The sequence below is a fragment of the Equus asinus genome, chromosome 15 (genome assembly GCF_041296235.1).
Source record: "Equus asinus isolate D_3611 breed Donkey chromosome 15, EquAss-T2T_v2, whole genome shotgun sequence".
NCBI classification, from domain to species: domain Eukaryota; kingdom Metazoa; phylum Chordata; class Mammalia; order Perissodactyla; family Equidae; genus Equus; species Equus asinus.
In genome coordinates, this window is record NC_091804.1 from 26,328,697 (window position 1) to 26,351,747 (window position 23,051).

A 23,051-nucleotide genomic window follows, 5' to 3' on the forward strand; every position below is an offset into this window, starting at 1 on the left:
TTGTTTGGAGAATAAAGAAAATCAACTACAAAGCACCTAGCACCCAGTAGGTGCTCAATAAATAACAGTCCCCCAAAAAGCACTGGATCAATCCAAAGTGGAAATGGATAGAATAAGAAAATATGAATTGGAACACAAAAAATAAGGTAGAAGAAATAAACACAAACAGGGTTTACAATAAATATAAATGGGTTCAAATCACCTATTAAACGTCTTAGGTTGGGTTAAAAAACAGGCTGTTTACAGGAGACACACAAAAATAAGAGTTCTCTCTTCACTTAACCCATCCTTGCAAGCCCAAGTGTTTGCCTGCAGCCTTTATCACTCCACACCGCAGACAACCCCTTGTCTTCATCAGCACACAACTATTACCCCTTGCTCACACCATATGTTGTTGCAATGGATTATCTATATAACAAAGGCTCAAAATTCTTTTTGGCACCAAAATGTTTATTTACCCACCTGCCTACTCTCTTTTAACGTTATAAACATTATACAAACATTATGGAATAAATCAATCTCTTTTTGATCCAGGGTTGCGACAGGAACCATCATGTACAATGTGGAGGCAGATTTATGGATGTATTTATATTTCTCTGGGACCTCTCAACCTCTGCCTGTCATTTTTCTTGTCCTTTCTTGTCTATCCCTTAACAGTATATTCTAACCTCTGTAGAACAGGGACTGAAAGTACCAACCTCACTGTTCTGAGGTTTAAGAGAATACCCAGCTCTAAGCCAAGCTCTTAGGAACATTCACACTCCAACAGTTCCTCCCCGTCCTTTGATATAGCTCCTTCTCATCTGTCATGGGCTGAAGAACCAGTGAACCTGTAAATGAAGAACATGAGTATCGAGTCCATAGGCCAGTTAAGGGCCTAGAGGAAAAGTGGATGGGCTTTGTGACCATCACTGCCAACTTCCAGCCTAAGGAACGACTGATGGAGTGAGCAGTTCCAAAACCCCCAAGCTCACAGTTCCCTGCGGGTATCTCCCATGTACCTCCACCACGACAAGGCTTGGGCAAGGGCTTCTCAATTCCCCCTGTCAAACTAGGAATGCAGCAGAGGCCAAAAACTGAGAGACCAGCCCCAGGGAGTTCACGGGGGACATTAACAAACCAAACGCAAAGTTGGTACCATTTGCTCTTGGGGAGGAGAGGTGGGATCTGGGCAAGGGCGGCAGCGGGAAGGCTAAGGACAGGCCTGATTCTCAGTAGCGGTAGTGATCTGGCTTGAAGGGGCCATCACGGGGCACGCCCAGGTACTGGGCCTGCTTCTCAGTCAGCTTGGTCAGCTTCACGTTCAGCTTGCCCAGGTGGGCTTCAGCCACGGCTTCATCCAGCTGGGGAGAAACAAAGGAAGACCTGGAATCAGTGCCATGCTTTGGGACCGCTTACCTGCATCCAGCTGCCAACAGAGGTAAGAACTATTCTGTTGTGGTATCTGCCATGTGTGTTATGCATATTACCTCATTCTATCCTCACAGCCAGCCTCAGTGGATGTATTGTTTTGGGCTGCCCAGTTCCCTTTCCTCCAGAGGGAACCATGCTACATCCTCCCATCCAAGAAGCCCTGGTACGACTATCAATTACATGTCCTTCCACGCCCTCCACCAACCCAAGCAGCTAACCAAAATGCTTCTCTGGAACTTATATCCATGGACAGGATATATTTTCCATGACAGGTAGAGAAGGGGCTCTCCCATTCCACTGGGATTCCTAAACAGGGAGGGTGTCAGTCTCTCCCCACCAGTGGCAAATCTATTTGACAAATGAAGTGAATATAGAGAGAAAAAAAAGAGCCAAGAGACAGAAAAAGTCAGCTCTGACACTGAATCTCTGGATCCAGTGTCTGAAACGTAGCCTCCTCCATTACATAGCCAAGAGAGTTCCTGTTTAGATTAAACTGCTTGTGGTTGTTTTAAAATACGTCCTTAAATTCTTTGTCTAGAAATTCATAATACTCCTCCCCTCAAGAGATGGAGCCTGATTCCTCACCCCTTGAGTTACTCACTTCTAACGAACAGAATGAAGCAGAGGCGATGGTGTATGACTTGGACACTAGGTCCTAAAGGGCGTGCAGCTTCTTCCTTTGCTCTCTCCCTGGATCACTCACTTTGGGGCAGGCCAGCTGCCATCTCTTGAGGACACTAAAGCGGCCCTATGCAGATACCCACGTGGCAAGGAGCTGAGACCTCCTGCCAACAGTGATGTGAAGCGGATCTTCCAGCTCCAGTGAAGCCTTCAGATGGCTGCAGCCCTGGCTGACATCTTGATCGCAAGCCCATGAAGGACCTTGAGTCAGACCCTCCAGCTAAGCTGCTCTCAAATTCCTGACCCACAAAAACTGAAAAGTTTATTGTTTTAAGCCACTAAGTTTGGGGGTTAAACTGTTATACAATAACACATAACTAATATACTAGTTTGAACAGAGTTTCTATCTACCACTTGCCACCAAAAGGAACCTGACTAATAAAATTGCCATCTCCTCTTACAAATGTGGAAATCGGGTTCAGAAAGGTGGAATGACTTGTCCAAAGTCACACAACTAGTTAATGACAGAGCTAGGATTTGAACCCGGGTCCATCTGGCTCCAAAGTCCCAACACTTGTCTCAAGCATCCCTACTTATGGCCTCCAAAGCAGCTTTGAAGAGAGAGAACAGAAACCAAAGAGGACAGAGGCTGGGGTTAGACAAGGCCAATTTCCAAGTCTCACCAGTGCTGAAATGCATAAAAGGGCCCTGAAAAGAAGAGCATGTGGTTGCAGTTAGACAAGGGGCTCTCACTTTCTCAGGTTCTAGCTCTGGGCAGGGCCTCTTTCTACCCCTAGGGTCCCAAGCCCCATCCCATGATGGCCTGACAGCCTTTGACGACACCCCAGCCCAGAGAGCTTTACATTCCCAAGTGGTTTCAGATCTACTGCCTCACTACAGCCTCACAACAACCCTAAGAAGGAGGGCAGGATTTATCCTTCTAGCTAACGGATGAAGAAACTGGGGAGAGGCAAAGGCAGGAGCAGAGCCCAAGACCATGTCAGGTCTCGAGGGAGAAGGAAGGTCTCCAATCCCAGAGGACACTGAATCCTCCTTCACTTGGCCTGGCCTAAGCCAGAACATCCTTCCTTCTCCCTGCACCCTGCACCCAGAAGGCAGTGTGTCACAATGGTTAACAACTTGGACAGACAGAGCTGGGTTCTATTCTGGTCTAATACTTGACAGCTGTGGGGGCAAGTCAATTCTGAACCTTAGTTTCCTTATTGGCAGGATGGATGGCTCACGGCTGTTACACTGAAAATCAATGATATCCAGAGTGCTTGGTGCAAGTAGGTACCTTAATAAATGGTGGCTGCTCTGTCGTTGTTTATCAAGGTACCTAATCCCTCGCCCACACGTTGCATGTGAGGCATGAAGCCTGTCCCCAGTCCATGTCTTGGCAGTGATGGAGGAAGGAAGTCGGGTTGGGGCAAGGTGTTGGGGTAGGAGGTGAGATGTTTTCCTTTTTACTTCCAATTCTGGCCTCATTTCAAAGCCCGGCTCAATTTCTCTCCATATTCACAGCCATATTTCCTCCAACTGCGATCAGGTGAAGGTCAAATGAGACTTTTTTTTAACCTGGTAACAAGCCTGGGGACCTGGCAGGCTGCACAGAATGGGATAGCCCTTGAGACCCTTATGGGTAAAACACCTGGACTGGCAAGAGAGTATCTAAGGAAGACTACGGGGAAAGGAGCTGGCTGGCTCTGAGGACAGACACCCAGGCCTCTTCCTACTTCTTATGAGTTGGCAGAACCAAGTTTTCAAGGGGTGGGAGAGGTAGTATGTAGACTCCATCACAGCCTGTCCAGTAGCCAAAGGCTGAAGAGTAAGACCTACGCTTAATATTTAGCTGATAAGGAAACTGACGCCTAGACAGGCTAAGTGGCAAAGCCAAGTTCACCCACAAAACTGGCAAAAAGGGCCAGGACTAAAACAGCCATTCTGACCCCTGGGGGTGGGCATGTTGCATGGAGTTTCATGAGGAGCACTGGATTTGACGTCAGAGGACTCCATTGTCATGGCGACTCTGACCACACACCCACAGCATGTCAGGTGCCATGATCCGTGTGTTAGTGGCATCATCTCATTCCAAGGCCACAGTCCTGAAGCCTACAGGCTGCCTTCAGCTTACAGACACGTGCAACTTGACCCACATTTAAAAACTGAATATTCGATACAAAGATCTTGACATCCGGCTTTTTTGAAATGTCCGGAATCCTGATCCAGCGGGCCCAGATTCCAGGTTGATGACAGGCAGCCAGCCCTTTCAGCTGGAGCATGCGTTCTTCGGTCAGTTCCCACCCAGCCCACTTCACTCATTTACCTACCCAATCCAACGTGGACATGTGGATTTGTAACATGTGATCCAAGGAAATCCTCACAATGCTTAAAGGAAGTACTATTATCCTCATTTTGCACGTAACGAAACAGAGGCACAGAGAAGTTAAGTAACTTGCCCCAGTTATACAGCTTCTAAGTGGTAAGGCTGAGATTTAAACCTGGGTGTATTTCACTCCAAAGCCCATGCTCTTCTTACCACCCAGCCCTGCTACTCCTGGGGGCCATCCCCCACTTTGGGCCTCAGTTTCCTCTTCTGTTACATGGAGAGAATGATTTCTGCCCTGTGGAGAATCCTATGAGGATCTCTAAGAGGGTAGAGGCGAGCACTTTATGATCTCTGGCAAACCCTGTGTGGAGAGCCCAGGGTTGGACACGTGACCCTCGCCCTGCGGTGGAGGGGGAACCCACCTTCTTGGGCAGAAAGTGGACCCCAACAGGGTACTTGTCTGCATGAGTCCACAGCTCAATCTGCGCCAGCACCTGGTTGGTGAAGGAGTTGCTCATCACAAAGCTGGGGTGGCCCATGGCACAGCCCAAGTTGACCAGCCGGCCCTCAGCCAGCAAGATGATGCGGCGCCCATTCTTCAGCCAGTAGCGGTCCACCTGCAAGTGGGCAGAGCAGTGCTGAGGGCTCGTGGGGCACTGCTCCCAGTGTCCACCCTTGCCTCATCCTACCCTCTTGCCAGGCAGGCCTCCCTGCCTCCAACAGTGCCCGTGAAAGGGCCTGGCAGACACAGTTCATAATAAGAGCCAATGTTTATTAAGCAACTCTAAATTGCAGACGTCCGACGTCAGCTGTGAGACTTTAAAGAGCTGACTTGTGTAAGACACTTAACACATGGCCTGGCACATACTAAGTACTTGGTAAGTATTAGTTAACGTTGTTATTATTATTATTGCCATGTGCCTTGGGCTAAGAGCATACACATAATTATACATTTACACACACGGATAATTATCCCATTTAACTCTAAGAACGGCCCTATGACTTAAGTGCTACTATTATCCCAATTTCACAGATAAAGAAACTGAAGTCTCAAGGGTTAGGTCATTTGTCTAGAGCCATACACTATGAAGTGGCTGCAATCTGAGCGTGGACAGTCTGAGGACAGAGCCCAAGTTCTCAGTTACCACACTTAGTGAAAGCTGAGTGCAGTGGTTCTCAACCACAGCTGCACATCAAATCATCTTTGGGGCTTTAAAAGTGGGGGTGCCTTGGCCTGGCTCCGAGATTCCTATTTAAGTGGCCCTGAAACCAGGCCCTCCTCCTCCCCAGCCCACTGTCCGTGTTGCCAGACCCTCCGCATCTGCCCTCCTTCGTGGCCAGCCCACGAGCATGCCCGCCTCAGCCCTCCATCTGCCCACCCTGCTGGCAGGGCTGGGGCTTCTCACCTGGGGCTTGATGTTCACCTTCTCCACCGCATTCTCATTCAGCCACTTGACATCAATCTCCACGTCAAAGTGTCCGATGTTGCACACAATGGCATCATCCTTCATCTGCTCAAAGTGTCTGTGGCGAGCCCAAGCCCATGGAAGACTGTCAGGGACAAGAGCTGCCCCAAGCCCACCTCTCCCTCGTTCCCCAGGACCCTCCACCTGGTACTTACCGGCCAAGGATGATGTCAATACAGCCCGTGGTGGTGACAAAGATGTTGCCCTCCCGACAGGCCTCATCCATACTGGTCACCTCATAGCCTGTATAGAGACAGTGACCGTGGGTCATGCAGGGTGGTCTGGCCCCTCCTCTGGCCCCAGTGGCTGACAGCCAACCCTCGCCCTATCATACCCTCCATGGCAGCCTGCAGTGCGTTGATGGGGTCGATCTCTGTGATGACGACGCGGGCCCCAAAACCCCTCAGGGCCTGGGCACAGCCCTTGCCCACGTCGCCATAGCCCGCTACCACTGCCACCTTGCCCGCAATCATCACGTCTGTGGCCCGCTTGATGCCATCTATGAGGGACTCTCGGCAGCCATACAGGTTGTCAAACTTGCTCTGAAAGGAGAGGGGGCAAGGGGGCGATGGGGGCAGGCAAGGCCCTGGGGCCTCAGACCCACTCTCAGCATCTCAGCCTGGTGAGCCTCGGGCTGATCACCTCCTGTGACTTCTCCCCAACAGCTAACACCCATATGCCCCTCGCCCTCATCGGCCCCAGGACCTCCTTGCCAGCCATTCTCTGCTGGTCCAGAAGGCTTCCTGAGGATCAGTTACTAGGAGAGATTGCCCAGTCAAAGAATCTGCTTCACTTTAAAGCAGTGGATGCCCAGCTCTGAGGCTCACTGTGTAGCTCTTTCCCTCTTTAGGGCACTCATTACTCTCAGTCTACAACCCCCCCCGCCCCGCCACATAAGGGCTTCAAGTCTCTAGTCTGCAGCCTTCCCAGCGGCCACTCTTCAAGAGTCTACTCCTGAGCAGCACTGGGAGCCAAGAGCTGGAGCTGCCACTGTCCCATGGCTTACCTTGGTGACAGAGTCGTTGACATTAATGGCAGGCACCTTCAGGATCCCACTAGCCATCATCTTGTAGAGGTTGTGGACCCCCGTCGTGGTCTCCTCGGAGATGCCTCGGATGCCTTAACAAGGGCAGACGGGATGAGCTTCAGGCCCGGAAGGGGCTGCCCAAAGGACTGGGGATCTCTGGGATGAGGCCCTGAGAGCCTACACCTGAACTCACCCAAACTCCTCATCTTTTTTAGGAGTGCCTCCTAAAAAGCCACTCCTCTATCTGGGTTCTCATCTCTGTGACTCTGTGACTGATACCACAGTCCACCCAGTCAGCCAGGCCAGCATGAGTAAAGAGTGGCACCATCACCAGTCCTAGAAATGCTACCTCTCAACCATTCCGGAACTCTCCATTCCCACTGCCACTGCCCTAGTCCCTGCCACCATCATCTCTTGCCTGATCTCTCAGCCACAACCCATCCTACACACAGCAGACATTTTTAACATGGATATTTCAGAGAAATCTTTTCAAAACCCTCCAGTTACTTCCCTTTGCTCTCAGGATCAAGCTAAATTCTTTTCTCTTGGCCTGTTAAGTCCTCATACATCTGGTTTTCATGAATGCTCCATGCAACTCTTGGCTTCCTTTCTCTTTCCTGAATAGTCAATCCTTTCCTGCCTCAGGGCCTTTGTACTTACTGCCACCCTCCCCTCCACTTTCTTCTCTGCCCTGCTTTTAAGAAAGCTGACTCCTTTCCCAGCTGCTTCCAGCCCTGGCCTTAGGCTTCCCCGTGGACCATCCTCACGTCAGCCAGGCCTCCCCCAGCCACACTACACCCACACCATCAGAAGTCAGGTCTACGGAAGCCTGCTGTCCTCATATCTTCCACAGAGTTCGCTGCAGAAGGCACTGGGAGTCCTGCCTGACCTGCTGCTTTCACATGGGCAAGCAGGCCCCGTCTAAACCACCAGCACCCAGAGCCCAGCCACCTGCCCTGCTCACCCGACAGGAGCTGCGGGAACTTGGTGTGGATGAGGTTGGTGAGGTCACCGCCGTCGTCCAGAATCATGTTGAGGGGCCCGTCCTTGAAGTACAGCGTCTGCTCAATGCACCACACGTACTCCTCATCTGTCTCTCCCTTCCAGGCATACACTGGGGGGTGAGTGGCACATCAGCACCTGCCCTCCCCACTGGCACCCGCTCCAGGGAACCACCTGGGCAGAGCCAATACCATCTGCTTCCTATTTCCCATCCCCAGCCACCTCCGGCCCCTCTGAGGACTCAGCGGTGGTAAGAAAACAGCCTGGAGCCAGACAGATCTGAGTTCCAATCCTGGCTCTGGACTCGCCAGCTGTACGACTTTGGGCAAAGCACTTCACTTCTCTGAGCCTCCCTTTCCTCATCTGTAAATGGGGCTCACAGTAGTATGGATTAAGTCAGACAGAGGCCAGGTCCGGTCCCCCAGATATAGGTATGTGGATATAATTATTTCCTTTCCCAATCTCTTCTGCCTGGGCCCCAGGAACTGGGGCATCAACCTACAGTGACCACGCACAACGTCTGCTGCTGGGAGGGGGATGCTGGAGGGGCAGGGTGCCACTCAGGTGGACCTACAAGGCAAGATCCAAGGTTCACTCTTTACTGAAAATACTCGAGGGTCCAGCAGTCTCTGTGGCGGCTGGCCTCAGGCAAAGCCTGCCCAAAAATTTACTAATAACAGCTACTATATATGGGGCACTTTCTCTGCCAGACATTACTCTCTCTGCTTCATGCCCCACCTCATTTTTCCTCACAGAAACCCTACGAGGCAGGCATTACATCATCATCATCATCATTTACAGACGCCCTGAGGGGCTAAGAGGTCCCCAGCTCACTCAGTATGGCATTTCAGAGCAGGCATCAGAACCCAGGGCTCCTGACCACCAGCCCAAACTCTTTCCATCATATGGTATGACGAGGACACAGGTGTAGGCCTCCTGTGAACCTCCTGTGAGCAAAGGACAAGGACCAAGCAGGGCCCGCTGCCCCCCACCCCCAGCCCTCCCTACTGGGGCAGACAACGGTCTTGATAAAACGGCCTCTCCCAGAAAAGGGCCATGAGGACCGACCGAGGCAGAGGACTGGCGGACAGACCTATCCAGCCCTGGTCAGTCTCTGGAGGGGTCCTCCCAATCCTTTCTCCTCTACCTGAGGGTGGTTAGGACTCATGAATATTCTATGTAATCACCATTAGAGATAACCGCTCCTCTCCCCAGGCCAGGACGACATGTGCCCACTTCTCTAGCAACTTATTAAAGTCCCTCTTTAGTCCTGGTCCCTCCCTAGTCCCCTAGACCATCAGACTCTAGGCACTAGACCTCTGGGGCTCTTTTTCTGCCCAGTGTCCCTTCCCACTTCTTTTGGAATCAGACCCACACCCTTTCTTTTTTGTTTTTTAAAGATTGGCACCTGAGCTAACATCTGTTGCCCATCTTCCTTTTTCTTCTTCCCTCCAAAGACGCCAGTACATGGTTGTATATTCTACTTGTGAGTGCCTCTAGTTGTTCTATGCAGGATGCCACCTCAGCATGGCCTGATGAGCGGTGCCATGTCCCCACCCGGGATCTGACCAGGCAAAACCCCAGGCCACTGAAGCAGAGAGCGTGAACTTAAACACTTGGCCAAGGGCTGGCCCCCCCACATCTTTTCTCTAAGGAAAGTTCTTAAGTTCCTTTCTTTAAGGAACTTCCCCTCTATGCTCTCTACTCCCCCAAGCATAAGATCCCACTCTTCCTGGTCACAACTTGAACTGGGCCAATAAACACCTCCCATAGGATTTTAGATGACCAGTAGGCCAAAAAGCTCTTTCCTATGGGTCACTAGGCTAGGATTCTGGGGCCATGACTCTTCTCCTCTGTAATAGGGAAGCCGGTCACTGTGAGAGTCAGTGAAGCAAACAAGGAGAAGCAGAGCCCCTTCATGCATTCCCACATCCTCAAGCAGCAAGCAGGACTCACCTGGAATGCCGGTTTTGGCAATGGCGGCCGCTGCATGGTCCTGGGTAGAGAAGATGTTGCAGCTGGACCACTGCACCTGGAAGAGCCAGCAAGACAAAACTGTGGTCGCAGATGGCTCAGAAGCACCAGGGTCACTGGACAGGGATGACGAAAAGCCCTGGAGTCCGGGGTGAGAGGCTCAGGATCTAGGCCCAGCCAGCTCGCGACCACAGGCAGGGGACCCTGGTGAGTGGATGGGAGCCAGAGCAGTGACAAGACTTGACTGACATTTTAAAACATCTTTCTGGTGCTGTGCGGAGGGGAGAGGGCTCCACAGGGAAGCAAGGAGACAAGTGAAGAAGCTGTTGTAAGAGTTCAGACAAGAAATGCAACAGTAGCGGTGGAGGTGATGACCGGTGTATTTTGAAGGCTGAGCCCACAGGATTTGATGCAGGATTAGTTGCTGGAGTTTGAGAGACAGTCAGGGATGACTCCAGGCTCTTGAACTGAAACAACCTGGAAGGTTAGAGCTTCCACTTGCTTACACGGGGAAGCCTGCAGGAAGGGGAGGCGGGTAAGAAATCATGAGTTGGTTTGGACGTGTTGAGGTTGACATGTCCATTGGACCTCCAAGTGGAGATGACAATCAGCTGTTGGATATACAAGTCTGGAGTTCTGGGGAGAAGTCCAGGCTGGTACATATTTTGGAGTCATCATCATATAGACAGTGTTTAAAGCCATAAAATCAGAGCACCCAGAGTGTGAATGTTGAAAACAAAGAAGAGGTCCAAGGACTAAGCCCTGGTGAACTCAGTTAGATTTGGCTGCTCTGCCCAGCCCACTCTTTAGGAAACCATCTTGCTTGGAGACTCCTGGAGAGATAGGAAGAGCTGTCAATCACTGGTACACATAACGGCAGGCTGAACCAACCAGAGCACACCATCCTTCCGGCGGCCATGATTGGCCCAGGGCAAGCACATGGCCCCGGGAGGGCCAATGAGAGTCACCCCTTAATTGACACAGTGGGACACTGGGGTTGAGTTTTCCTAGCAGGGCTCCTCAGTCAGGAGGCTGTGAATTAAGGGCAGTCAGATGCTATCTTCCCAGTCAGGGAGAAAATGTGCAGAATAGTCACCACCAGGGGTGGCATGAACTGTGACAAGGCTGGACGCCCTGCTGGGCCTCAAGACGTACCACCTGGACTTCCCCGCCCCCCACAACACCTTCCAGCCTCACCTCAGCACCCAGGGCGACAAGGGTCTCAATAAGGACGGCTGTCTGCACAGTCATGTGCAGGCAGCCTGCGATGCGGGCGCCCTTCAGTGGCTTGGAGGCCGAGTACATCTCCCGCATGCGCATCAGGCCTGGCATCTCGTTCTCCGCGATGTCGATAGCCTTGCGTCCCCAGGAGGCCAGGCTGATGTCAGCTGCAGGGACAGGATGGATGGGAGTTCATGAGCCGTCTCATCCAATAACATGGAGCACCGCGACTCGTCGCTCATCCTAGACTCAAAATACTAGGCCGAGCAATGTGGTCACTGCAGTCTCTGACTCTTTCAACCAGGACTTACGGAGCTGGGGCAGTCGAAAAAGAAAGACATGGTCCCTGCCTAACCGCACCTTACAGCCTTGTGGGAGCACACATTTCATCAAAGAATCACACAGGTAACCGAAAATTACAACACAAGGAAGGTGCCCTCTTGAAAAACAGCTATCGCCCTACCTATACCTCCCAAAACCCTTTCTGCTGCCACCTAACAACCTCCTCACTCCCTAAAGATTTTAGCTCCTGGCTCTCCAAGTTCCAAGTCATCACTCTTGGTGACTCCACCACTCACAAATGATATTATCAAACACCTTGGATGCAACACAGTTCCTTGATCCTCTTGAAGATATGAAAACCCTTCTTCCCCACTCCTGATGTTTCCTTCCACATGGAGGGAACTCACTTATGCAGGAACACTCTTAACCTCTGTCTGCCCCAGGGGAGGTAGAGTGCCACCTCTGATTAGTAAACTTGAGGGGAATAAACTGGTCATGCTCAGTTCGGCTCACTTTTGCAAGCAAGCAGCAGCCAGCCTGCCTCCAGGAAGCACGTTCTTCCTCACAGAGACCTACTCAGGCCCACCTTACCTGTAACTAGTGGGTACTGCTGAGGCCGTGTCCCACATGCCACAACTAGAAGGACCTACAACTAGAATATACAACTATGTACTGGGGGGCTTTAGGGAGAAGAAAAAAACTAGATTAGCAACAGATGTTAGCTCAGGTGCCAATCTTTAAAAAAGATTTTTGTTAAAAGAGGTCTCATTTATTAAGACCACAAATCTCAAGGGACACTCCAGCAATCTCATTACATTTACTTAGTAAATTTACACTCCTTTTCTACTCTCTCCAAACCTCTCATACTTTCCCTCATCAATGATGACCTCACTTCACAATTCACTGGGAAGAATTCAGAACTGTGCCACCTTTCCTCCATGGAATCCACTACACCTCCTCACTTGTGACTACAGACTCATCCCATATCCTTTCACCTCCTTGAGGACTTCAACTCCACTGAAACTGCTCTTCTCAAGACCTGCCTTATCCCCACATCTAAGGGTCAATCACCTATGTTCATGTTTCTCCCTGAGGTGCTGATTCCACTAATTACTCCCTCCTTCTGAGACCTTTTCTTTTCTTGGCTCCTATGCCTGGCCTTCTATGTTTTCCTCCTCCTGACTGTCTCCTCCTCCTATAACTGACTCATGTTTGGAAGCCCTCAGGGCTCCATCACCTCCCTCTTTAACTCTTACCAGAAGACCTCATCCCACCTTATGGCTTTAAATACCTTCTCCACAGGAATGACTCCCACATATTTATCTTCAGCCCAAACTTCTCCCCTGAACTTGAGACTCTTGTAATCCAACTGCCTATTCAGTACCTCCACTTGGATGCCCAATTGGATCTATTATGTGATAAATTTGAGTCCTTGTGACTCCTTGCGCCACCCCACAAAACTTGTTACTCCCCCAATCTTCCTATTTTAGGACATGAAACCACCATTGGATCAGCAGCTCTAGCCAAAAGCTTACAAGATTTCCTGATTCCTCTGTTTCCCTTTCACCGCATTTCAACCCATCAGTACACTGTTGGCTCAACATCCCAAATATATAAGCAATCCAACCACATCTCACCACTTTCATCTAAACCACATCTCAGTTGGACCGCTGAAGCTGCCTCTTCACTGGTCTTCCTGCTCACACACACTGCTCTCCTCCCAGAAGCCAGAGGAAGGACGCTTTTTAAAACTTAATTTATATCATCTCCATTCTTCTACTAAAGTAAACAACATACAAACAAACCTCCAATGGCTTCCCCTTGTCACAAATAAAATCCCAACTCCTGACACAGCTTTAGAGCCCTACACCCATAGCTGCCACCCTCCTCCCCCATCGCTCCATCCTCTTCTCCACCTCACTAGCTCAGTCAAGTGAGCCTCCTTTCTGTCTTCAGATAATCTAAACTCTTTCCCACCTCAGGGTTTTAACCCAAGTAGTTCCCTCAGCTGGAAGGCTCTTCCCCAAGCCCCTGAGACTGTATGTGGCACACAATGGGTGACCACCAAAAACATGGAGCCAGGAAGGAACTTGGTATATTGCTGCTGTAGGAACAGAGTGCACCACAGTGACTCTAGCAGAGGGAGTAAAATGGGGAGTCAGGATTTTATTCCTAATGACGTGGGAAGCCTACAGAGTGTTAAGGGGAATATTATGACCAGATTTGTCTTTTGAAAGCCCCTTTGGCTGCTGCAGGGATCTGTGGAGCAAAACACCCAGAGATCTGTGAGCAGGGAGACCAGAAGTGGGGTGGTGGCTGTGGAGACACAGAAGTGGAGAGATCTCCTCACTTACAAAACGGAGACAATAATACTGCATTATCTCTACATGCATGTCTGTCCCACCCTCGTCCTCGAGTCACCTTTGTATCTCCAGTGCCCAGCAGGGCCTGACACAGAGAAAGGGTCAACAAATGTTTACTGACCACATCTGATGTTAGGACTGAATGAGAGAAGGTGCATGAAAGGCGCTGACATGGGACAGGGGTGGCAAAAAGATGAAATAAATCTGAACCTAGTCCAACTCCCAGCATTCACCAATGAGAAAAGGCCACAGAGGGGTTTGCCCCAGGTTCCGTAGGCAGTCGATGGTGGCCAGACAGAGCTAGAGCCAGAAGCCCTTCTCAAGGCTCCTGGGAGGGCCCAGCAGTAGTGGACAATGGGGTCTGTCCTGTCCTGCTAAGCACCACCCCCTCCACTACCACCTGGCCTTCTAGCTAAACCTAACTCCTTCACTGCCCTCAGGACAGCAGTGCCACCCTCAAGAGTCTTCTGTGGATTCCTCAACTCCAAGAGCATAGGAGGGTCTGGGGCTCCAAACTGGGGCTTTTGGTGCCCAGGGAAACCGAGGACTTGCAGGGGTTGCAGGAACACCTGCCCCAGGACAAGCCAAGAGGAATACAAACACCCTGATCTTCAGTTTCTTCATCTGTAAAGTGGGAATAATCATCCCTAACCTTGCGATGAGTCCTGAGGGTTAAAGGAGATGCCATACGGGCAAGGTCTGGCACAGTATGCCCTCCCGGATGGGGGCTTCCTTCCTCCAACCCTACCCCACCAGTCTCCCCAGCTTCCTACTGCAGCCTGATTTCCACCCACACAACTCGGTACCCTCAACTCTGACATTCTGACCTCTCCACAGTACAACAAGGCCCCTTTCCAGCTCTGCCACTGATACGACCTCAGCTTAACCTTTCTGGGCTTCAGTTTCATCATCCACACACCAGGGACAACAGTATTCTCCAGACACTGCTTGATAAGCTACTATTTTGATTATTACAGAATCTTTGCAAGTCACTTCCTATCAGGGCCTCAGTTTCTTCCTTGGTATAATGAGATAAAATCCATCTCTAAAGATTATTCTGTAAACACACGCAAATCACCAGACACACAGCAAGTGCTCCATAAATGTCGATGCCTTTCTCCAGGGTCAGTGGTGTCTGGAAGTTACTCAAAGACTGCCAGCCAGCATGAACTGCTTTTTGCTCAAAGTTCATTAGGGTTGCTCCAAGTGTGTTCACTTGTATACATTGGTGAAAACGCGTGCTCAGAGGCCTACACGGCCAGCGTTCACATCCTGCTCCAACGCCTGTAAGATCGTGGGCAAGTTACCTTTATTGCTGTGTCTCAGTATATTCATCGTAAAATAAGAAAGAAATAGTCCCTACCCTAAAGAGCTGTGACAATAAAATGAATTAATCTATAATAAAGGTGGAAGGTGGCGCCCATCCCACAGCATACACCCAGTAAGCCTTTAACTTCTATCAGTCTTCAATCCCTAGGACAGCAGACTTTTTCTAACCACTCCAAATTTTCTTCGAAATTCTCTGCACGACTGTCCCTGTTGGTCAGGCAGGTGACCCCAGAGGTTGACCAATGAGCCCAAAGTCCCAGGAAGCTTGGACCAGTGCCGGCGCCGGCCTCAGGCTCCCTCTCCAGGTCTCTCCTCACACCGTTCGGGGCTCCAGTGCCCTGGCCTGCCCTGTAAGAGGCCCAGAGAGGGGTGGGCACTTGTTCGGGACCACCTAGCCGGACAAGGGGCTGGTCCACGCCCAGGAGGCAGGACAAGAGCCTCCTAGACAAGGTCTATGCAGACAGCAGCCGTCACACGCCGCCGCCGCCGCCGCTAGCTCGGGAACACGCCGCCAGTTCACGGCTCCGCAGCCCGCGCGGCGGCAGCTTGCCCCGCAGAGCACGCCGGGACTTGTAGTCCGCGGCTGCCTCCGACGACCCGCTAGCCGCGAAACGAAAACTCCAACCCCCAGGCGGCCCCGCGGGGCCAGGATCGCGCCGAGCTTGCGACTCAAGGGGTTCCGAGTGCCCCGGATTGGCCTCGCGACCGCCGCCCCACAGGCCCCCGACCTGCGCGGAGCAGACGCGGCCGGCTGCACGTCCTGGAACTCACCGACTTTGTAGGGCAATTTGTCCGACATGCTGGCGGTGCTTCCGCACAGAGTGATGGACACGGTCGAAGGGGGCCGGGCCTCAGGCTGACGACGCGCAACGGGCGGGTGGCGCCAGGCAGGGACCTACGACTGGCGCCGACCCCTTTAAATACCTTCCTCTAGCTTGCATATTCATGAGTCCCGCCGTTGCCGAGCGGTCCGGGGCGGGGCCCAACGCACGGGGGCGGGGCGGGAACTGTCATCGATCCCTGCTGGGAAGAGACCAGGTATCATCTGGGGCTTTCCTCCCACTGTCCGCCCCGGGTCGCGAAGGGAGCTCGGCTAGAGGCCTGAGAACGAACCCGGGGCCATTCTTTCTTTTATTCCTTCAGCCAGTGAAGCCAGTGCCAAAACCGAGTGGAACTGAAATTCCAGCCATTCACTTCGCGGAGCCTCAATTTGCTCATCTAGAAAATGGGCCGAATGGTACCTATCACATAGGTTATAAGGAAAGTTGCAATATGTCAGTCACCCAGCACATCCCAGAGCTTCCACCCTCCTCCAGGTAACCACTATCCTGAGTTTAGGTAAATTTGTATGCAGTTTTATACTTTTACTACATATGGATAAATCGTTAAATTCTTCATAATTCTTTTGTTTAAAACCTTTATATCAATGGTACCGTACTGTACTTATGCTTCTGCAACTTTTTTCTGTCAATGCTGTATTTGTAAGAGTCGTGCATGTAGCTTGAAAGTATTCATCTTTGCTACTGTATAGTATTTTATTGTATACATTCCATGATTAATTTATCTGTTCTCCTATTTACTGATTCAGGTTGTATCCAGTCTGCCATTATTGCATCCATGAAGCAATGAACATCGTCTCTGAGTGCCCATGAGTGGGTGTCTCTGGGACGTAAGTGTACCTAGGGGTGGAGTTTCTGGGCTGAAGGCACATTTTAAGCTTTCCTAGGTACTGCCAAGTTGCTCTCCAAGGTAGCTTTACTGACCCTCCCACCAGCAGTGTCTCAGAGGACCTGTTGCTCCACATCTCTGTCACCACTTGTCAGTCTGACCCAAATTTTTGTTAACCTGATGGATGTGAAAATGTCTCCTTGTGTTTTTAATTGGCCACCCGAAGACCCTTTAACATCTCTGCAGGAATCCTTCCCCCAACCTCCACCCAGCTGCTATCCCATCTCATTCCTCCCCTTCCCATTCTTTTTAAGAGTTGTCCTATTCTGCGTCTGCACTTTTTCAGCTCCCACTGAGTCCTCAGCTGTGTGGCCTCCACCCCCAGGTCTCTGCTGAACCTGCTGCAGCCAAGGTCATCAGGGAACTTGGCTGAATCCAGTGGATATGCCTCAGCCTGCGTCCCAACCCACCTCCCTGTTCTGCTGCATCCATGTGCCCTTGTCTTCCACTTTCCTCTCCTCCCACTGTTCCCGTGGTTCCTTCTCTGGCCATAGCAACTTCCTCCTCCTCCTCTAGTGCCTTCAAGGATTGGTGATCCTTTTTGCTCTTACTCGGCTCCATCTTCCTGGGCCGTCTCACCCACACTTATGGCTTTTGTGACCACTTCTATCCAGTTGAGCCGTGTGTCCGTGGAATGAAACACTGCCTTACCCCAGAAGCCTCCTGTTTCCTTTCTCAATTGCATGCCTCCTCTCCCCACCCCTGGAGTTACCACTCCAGTGAATCTTGTCTTAATCCTTCCTTTGCTTTTCTTAATTGCTTTTACTACCTATGAGACTATCCCTAAACAGTGCGTTGTTTAGTTTTGACTTTTTTCCCTTTGTATAAATGGAATCATACTGTATATGTTCTTCTGCAACTTACTTTTCTCTTTCAGCTTTGCTTTTGAGAGTCATTCGTGTAGATGCTATAACTGTGGTTTATTTATTTTCATTTCTGTATGAACCAGTTATTCATTCTGTTGTTGATGGAGGTTGGGTTGTTTCTGGTTTTTTTGCTACTATAAAGAGGACTGCTCTGGGCCAGCCCGGTGGCACAACGGTTAAGTGCACACGTTACGCTTCGGTGGCCTGGGGCTCGAGGGTTCGGATCCTGGGTGTGGACATGGTACTGCTTGGCAGGCCATGCTGTCGTAGGTGTCTCACATATAAAGTGGAGGAAGATGGGCACAGATGTTAGCTCAGGGCCAGTCTTCCTCAGCTAAAAGAGGAGGATTGGCAGCAGATGTTAGCTCAGGCCTCATCTTCCTCAAAAAGAGAACAAAGAAAGTACTGCTCTAACACTCTTCTGTGTATATATCGATGTATATATCTAGGAGTCAAATTGGTTGAACAGATAGGCTCATGTCCCACTTAACTAGGTAATGTGAACCTGTCTCTCAAAGTGGTTGCATCAGTCTATATTCCCACCAACAGTGGATAAAACCTCTTGTTCTGTGCCCTTATCAGCACTTCCTATTATCAAATTTTTATTTTTTTGCCAATTTGGCAGGTATGAAGTGATATCTCATTGTGGTTTCTTTGTTTTTTTTGTTTTTTTGAGGAAGATTAGCCCTGAGCTAACATCTGCTGCCAATCCTCCTCTTTTTGCTGAGGAAGACTGACCGTGAGCTAACATCCATCCCCATCTTCCTGTTCTTTATATGTGGGACACCTACCACAGCATGACGTGTCAAGTGGTGCCATGTCGCTTGCAGGATCCAAACGGTTGAACCCTGGGCCACCGAAGCGGAATGTGCACACTTAACTGCTGCGCCCCTGGGCCAGCCCCCTCACTGTGGTTTTAATTTGCATTTATTTGACTACTAATGAGGTTGAGCATCTATTCATATTGTTATTATGACCCATCTAGGCTTCTTTCTCTGTGAAACTTCCATTCATGTCTTTGCTCATTTAAAACTAGGTGGTTTGTTTTTTCTTTTCAATTAATACGAATTCTTTATATGTTCTGGATATGGATTTGCTAATTATGTGTGTTGCAAATACCTTCTCCAGGTTTGTGGTTTATCTTCTCACCCTCTGTATGTTGTTTGTTGATAAATAGAAATTCTTAGTTTTAATGTAGTCAGATTTATCAGTCTTCTCCCTGAGAGTTAGTGGGAGTTTTTGCCTTGTTTTAGAAAGCCAGTATTTCCCAGGATCATAAAGAATTTCTCCTATAGTCTTCCCAAAGTTTTATAACTCAAATATGTATGTGGTGTGAGGTAGGAATTCTATTTCATTTTTGTCCCGTAAGGATAAGGAGTTGTCCCAGCACCGCTTGTTGAGCAGTGCATCCTTCCCCGGTGACCTGTAGTGCCATCTCTGTCAGCGGTTAAATGCACAGGTTGTTTCTGCACTCTCTGTATCGATGCCTTGGTCTACAGCAACCCTACACTGTCGAAGTTACTAGACTTTTGTAACAAATCTTGATATCTGATAAGACAAGTCCCCCATCTTGCTTGTCTTCAAGAATGTCGTGACTGTCTTAGACATTTGCACATCCAAATACTTTCAAAATCACCTTGTCAAGTTCTAGGAGGATAAAAGCTTTTGGGGATTTTTACTGAAATTATATTAATCTTTAAATTATATGGAGGAGGAATTAACATTTTTATGTCATTGAGTATTCTATTCCATTAACATGATATATGTAGATATATCATGTTATTTTTCTCTATTTATTAAGATCTTCTTTAATGTCTTTCAATAAAGTTCTATATTTTCTCCATAAGGGTCCTGAATATATTTGTTAGATTTATTCCTAGGTGTTTTTAATGTTATTTTTTTATCTTTTTCAATTTTTATTTTTTAGATGTTTATGGCAGATGTATAGAAATGAATTGCTTTCAGTAGATTGATCTTCTATTTAGCAGCCTTGATGAAGTTTTACTGCTTATAAATTCTTTGCGTTGACTATGTACACAATCAAATCATCTGTAAGTAATGACAGTTTCATTTCTTATTTTCCAGTGCTGACGCTGATTTGTTTGTCATTTCTTTTTTCTTGCCCTATGTCCTGGCTAGACTTCTGGTACAATGGTAATTGGAAGAGGTGGATGTGCGCACCGGTATCTTGTTCCACTACCTCTTGTGTCCTTCATCTCATTGATTAGCTGACCCTCCCTCCACCCAGCAACGTTTTATCATCAGTAGAGCTCTTAAATTCATCCCTTCCTCTCAGCCCCAAGGCCAATAGCCTAATTCCACCCTTTATCATCTTCCACCTGGGTCAGTGTACCAGCCTCCTCACTGGTCTCCAAGCATCTAGCCTAGCCATGTCGCCCCCATCCTCCACCCCATAGCCGGAGTGATCTTTTGAAAACACGAATATGCCCTTATCTTCCCCCTGCTTAAAACTATTCATTGGCTTCCCATTGCCTAAAGTAGTGGTCTGTAAAGTGGAATGTACAGTTGCCAGTCTGATCATAAGACCATCCATTGAGGTATAGTAGAAAAATACTGTAAGTTCTTCTAGTACTTAGTAAATGGATTGACACCAATACCCTCATTTGGTCTGTGTATCTGACCTGTGTCTGAGGCTCAGTGTCATGTGTGGTACAGAGACTTCCTGAGAGAAGGGGCGTCCACACCTGGGAAGGGTGGACAGCAGGGCCCTCACTCCCCCCATCAGCAGTCTGCCCTACATTGTACTGTGTAGCGGGTACCTCTGTCAGGCGAAGCGAACATGAGGATCATGTTACTAGGACTTCATATTTTAACCCCACAAAACGGACAAGTGGCTTTAAAATATTCCACCAAAGAAATGGCAAGTTCCAGATAATACTAAAATTACAACAGCAAAAAATAGGAAAGGGCAAAGCTGACAGGTCTCCTCCTTCTCATATGAACTCCAGTATTTAACAGCCATGCTGCAAGGAATGTAATAAAATTTCAGAAAAAAAAATTATCAAAAAGATGCTTTGAAATATAAATTGATATGCTCTACCATTACTGATGAATCTCACGCTAAGTGTATGTTGTGCTTTGAGATATCAGCTAAGGGCGTATTTGCTAACTTATGTCTGTTAAGTTCATTTCAACAAAACTTTTGGAGACTGCTGGCCTCAAGAGACAGTCCAAGCACCTTACTGTGGCCTTCAAGGCCCTCCCTTGTGTGGTCCCTGCTTATCCACTTCACCTTATCTCTTTGCCCCCAACAGCATCGCAGATCACATTACAGCAGCTCAAAACTTCCAGATGGTTCTTTCGAACGCACTGCGTTCTTTCCGGCCTTGATACTCTCCCCTCTCTCTGCCAGGACAGTCCCTGCCCATCTTCCTGTTAAAGTCCCACTTGTCCTTTAAGGCCCAGCCCTTCCTTGATCCCCCCAGGCCAGATTAGATACCTCATCTGCGCTCCCATAAAACCCCTAGTGCAGCTCTAGCACTGTACTCTCCACATGGTTTTTTTTTCTTTGTTTTTCTTTTTTTTTCTTTTTTTTTTTTTGAGGAAGATTAGCCCTGAGCTAACTACTGCCAATCCTCCTCTTTTTTTTGCTGAGGAAGATTGGCCCTGAGCTAACATCCATGCCATCTTCCTCTCCTTTATATGTGGGACGCCTACCACAGCATGGCTTTTGCCAAGCAGTGCCATGTCCACACCCGGGATCTGAACCGGTGAACCCTGGGCCGCCAAGAAGCAGAACATGCAAACCTAACTGCTGTGCCACTGGGCCAGCCCCTCCACATTGTTTTATACCATCTTTTGGGGGGCATCTCTCTCTTTAACACCAGAATCCAGCACAGGCCTTGGTTAATAAAGATAATAATAAAAATATTAATAAAACCAGAACTTAAAGTCATTCATTTATTCATTCATTCGTTCATTCAGTATTGATCAAGTTCTACTTTCTGCCAGGCACTGAACTGGCTTCTGAGAATGCAACTGTGATCAAGCCAGACATTGTCCTGCCCTCAGGGCATTTGCATTCTAGTGGGCAGGGGGCGGAAAATAACAAATAAATGAACAAGCTATTTCAGTGAAGGATGTATTTGTCCTGCCCTAAGGGCCTTTGCACTTGGTATTCTCTCTGCTTGAGAAGATTTCCTGACTCTTTGTGACAAGCTACTGCTCTTCCTATAGAGGGCACAAATTTCACAAACACAAAATCAAGTGCGCAATAGTGTAGCTTTCTTATTATTTTTCTGTGACTCGGTGGGGAGAGAGGGGCCCTCAGTGGCTTCTGAAGTCCCTCCCAACCTGAGACACTGCCTTCCCATTGCAGCAATGTTGTCAACTGCACTTTGGCCCCTTGGGCTCCTAAGAAAATCATCCTGGCACATGGCAGATGTTGAATTTGTTGTATGATTGATCGATTGAATGTAGTTACATTTTAGCTTTTTGACATTAAATTAATTTTTCATTCTTATATAGAAAAGTTGGAAAAGAAAGAAAAGAAAAAAATGCAATGTCTTAGCCCAAGTTTCACACAAAGTAGAACTTGGGACAGAGGATTAAGTGTAGGTCCTTTGGGGAGTGTGAACCAGGGAGCCAGACTGAGGGAGGATGAGGAGGCATAGCGGAGAAAGGAGAGCAAATGAGAAGCTGCATTATTGAGCTGGCCATCACTCTGGGTTCCTCACTCCCACCGTAGAGCCATGTAAGGAATTGTATGAAATGTGTCTCTGTACCCAGGGCGGGCTACATAAATTGCAGGGCCCAGTACAAAATGAAAATGCAAGACCCTTGTTCAAAAGCAGGGGGAAAAAGTACCATTAAAGTTCTAAAATATAAAACTTTTGGGCCGTTCCGGTGGCGTAGTGGCTAAGTTCATGCGCTCCACTTTGGTGGCCCAGGTTCCGTGGGTTTGGATCTGGGTTGTGGACTTACACAATGCTCCCGAAGGCATACTGTGGTGGTGTGCCACATACAAAATAGAGGAAGATTGGCACAGATGTTAGCTCAGCAACAATCTTCCTCAAACAAAAAGAAGAAGATTGGCAACAGATGTTAGCTCAGGGCCAAACTTCCTCACCACAAAATAAAAAGCAAAAGACACTTTTCCTTTTCTTCCATAGTCCCTGTCTTGATTTGTCCTGGTGTTTTTTTATTTGGTATTTAATGTCACTCTAAATAAAGAAAAATTAAATTTTACCATTCATCTTTATACAGTACAATGCCATTTTTAAAGGAAAATATAAGAGCATTTAATTCATGTTCATACCAAAATGACACAATTTGTATTTCATACTTTGTACATGCATATGTGTTTTGTTCTCACCAGAAAGAGGAAGCGCTGGACAAAACAAACGTTATTTCACTTTTCTCTACCTTCAGCTTAATAATGAGTAAGGAAATTTGGAAAGGAAATGGACC

The 23,051-nt window shown here is 48.7% G+C and overlaps 1 protein-coding gene and 1 long non-coding RNA gene across 4 annotated transcripts; one reads left to right on the forward strand and one right to left on the reverse strand.

The window, feature by feature from the left end:
• Positions 1-429: 429 nt before the first annotated feature.
• Positions 430-15,938, reverse strand: LOC106824940 (adenosylhomocysteinase). The gene is made up of 10 exons (XM_014831477.3): positions 15,799-15,938; positions 11,030-11,220; positions 9,815-9,890; positions 7,821-7,970; positions 6,836-6,948; positions 6,164-6,371; positions 5,985-6,072; positions 5,770-5,887; positions 4,786-4,980; positions 430-1,343 (listed from the first exon to the last, which is right to left on the reverse strand). The coding sequence occupies exons 1-10, from the start codon at positions 15,824-15,826 to the stop codon at positions 1,212-1,214; spliced, it is 1,299 nt and encodes a 432-aa protein (XP_014686963.1). The 5' UTR covers positions 15,827-15,938; the 3' UTR covers positions 430-1,211.
• On the forward strand, positions 15,926-19,463 carry LOC139040320 (uncharacterized). 3 transcript variants are annotated; one of them, XR_011494622.1, is made up of 4 exons: positions 15,926-16,065; positions 16,171-16,343; positions 16,616-16,696; positions 18,298-19,463. It is a non-coding gene; the product is annotated as an uncharacterized lncRNA (long non-coding RNA). The 3 variants fall into 3 exon arrangements; XR_011494623.1 differs by having other exon boundaries at positions 18,302-19,463; XR_011494621.1 differs by lacking the exon at positions 18,298-19,463 and having other exon boundaries at positions 16,616-16,753.
• Positions 19,464-23,051: the final 3,588 nt, after the last annotated feature.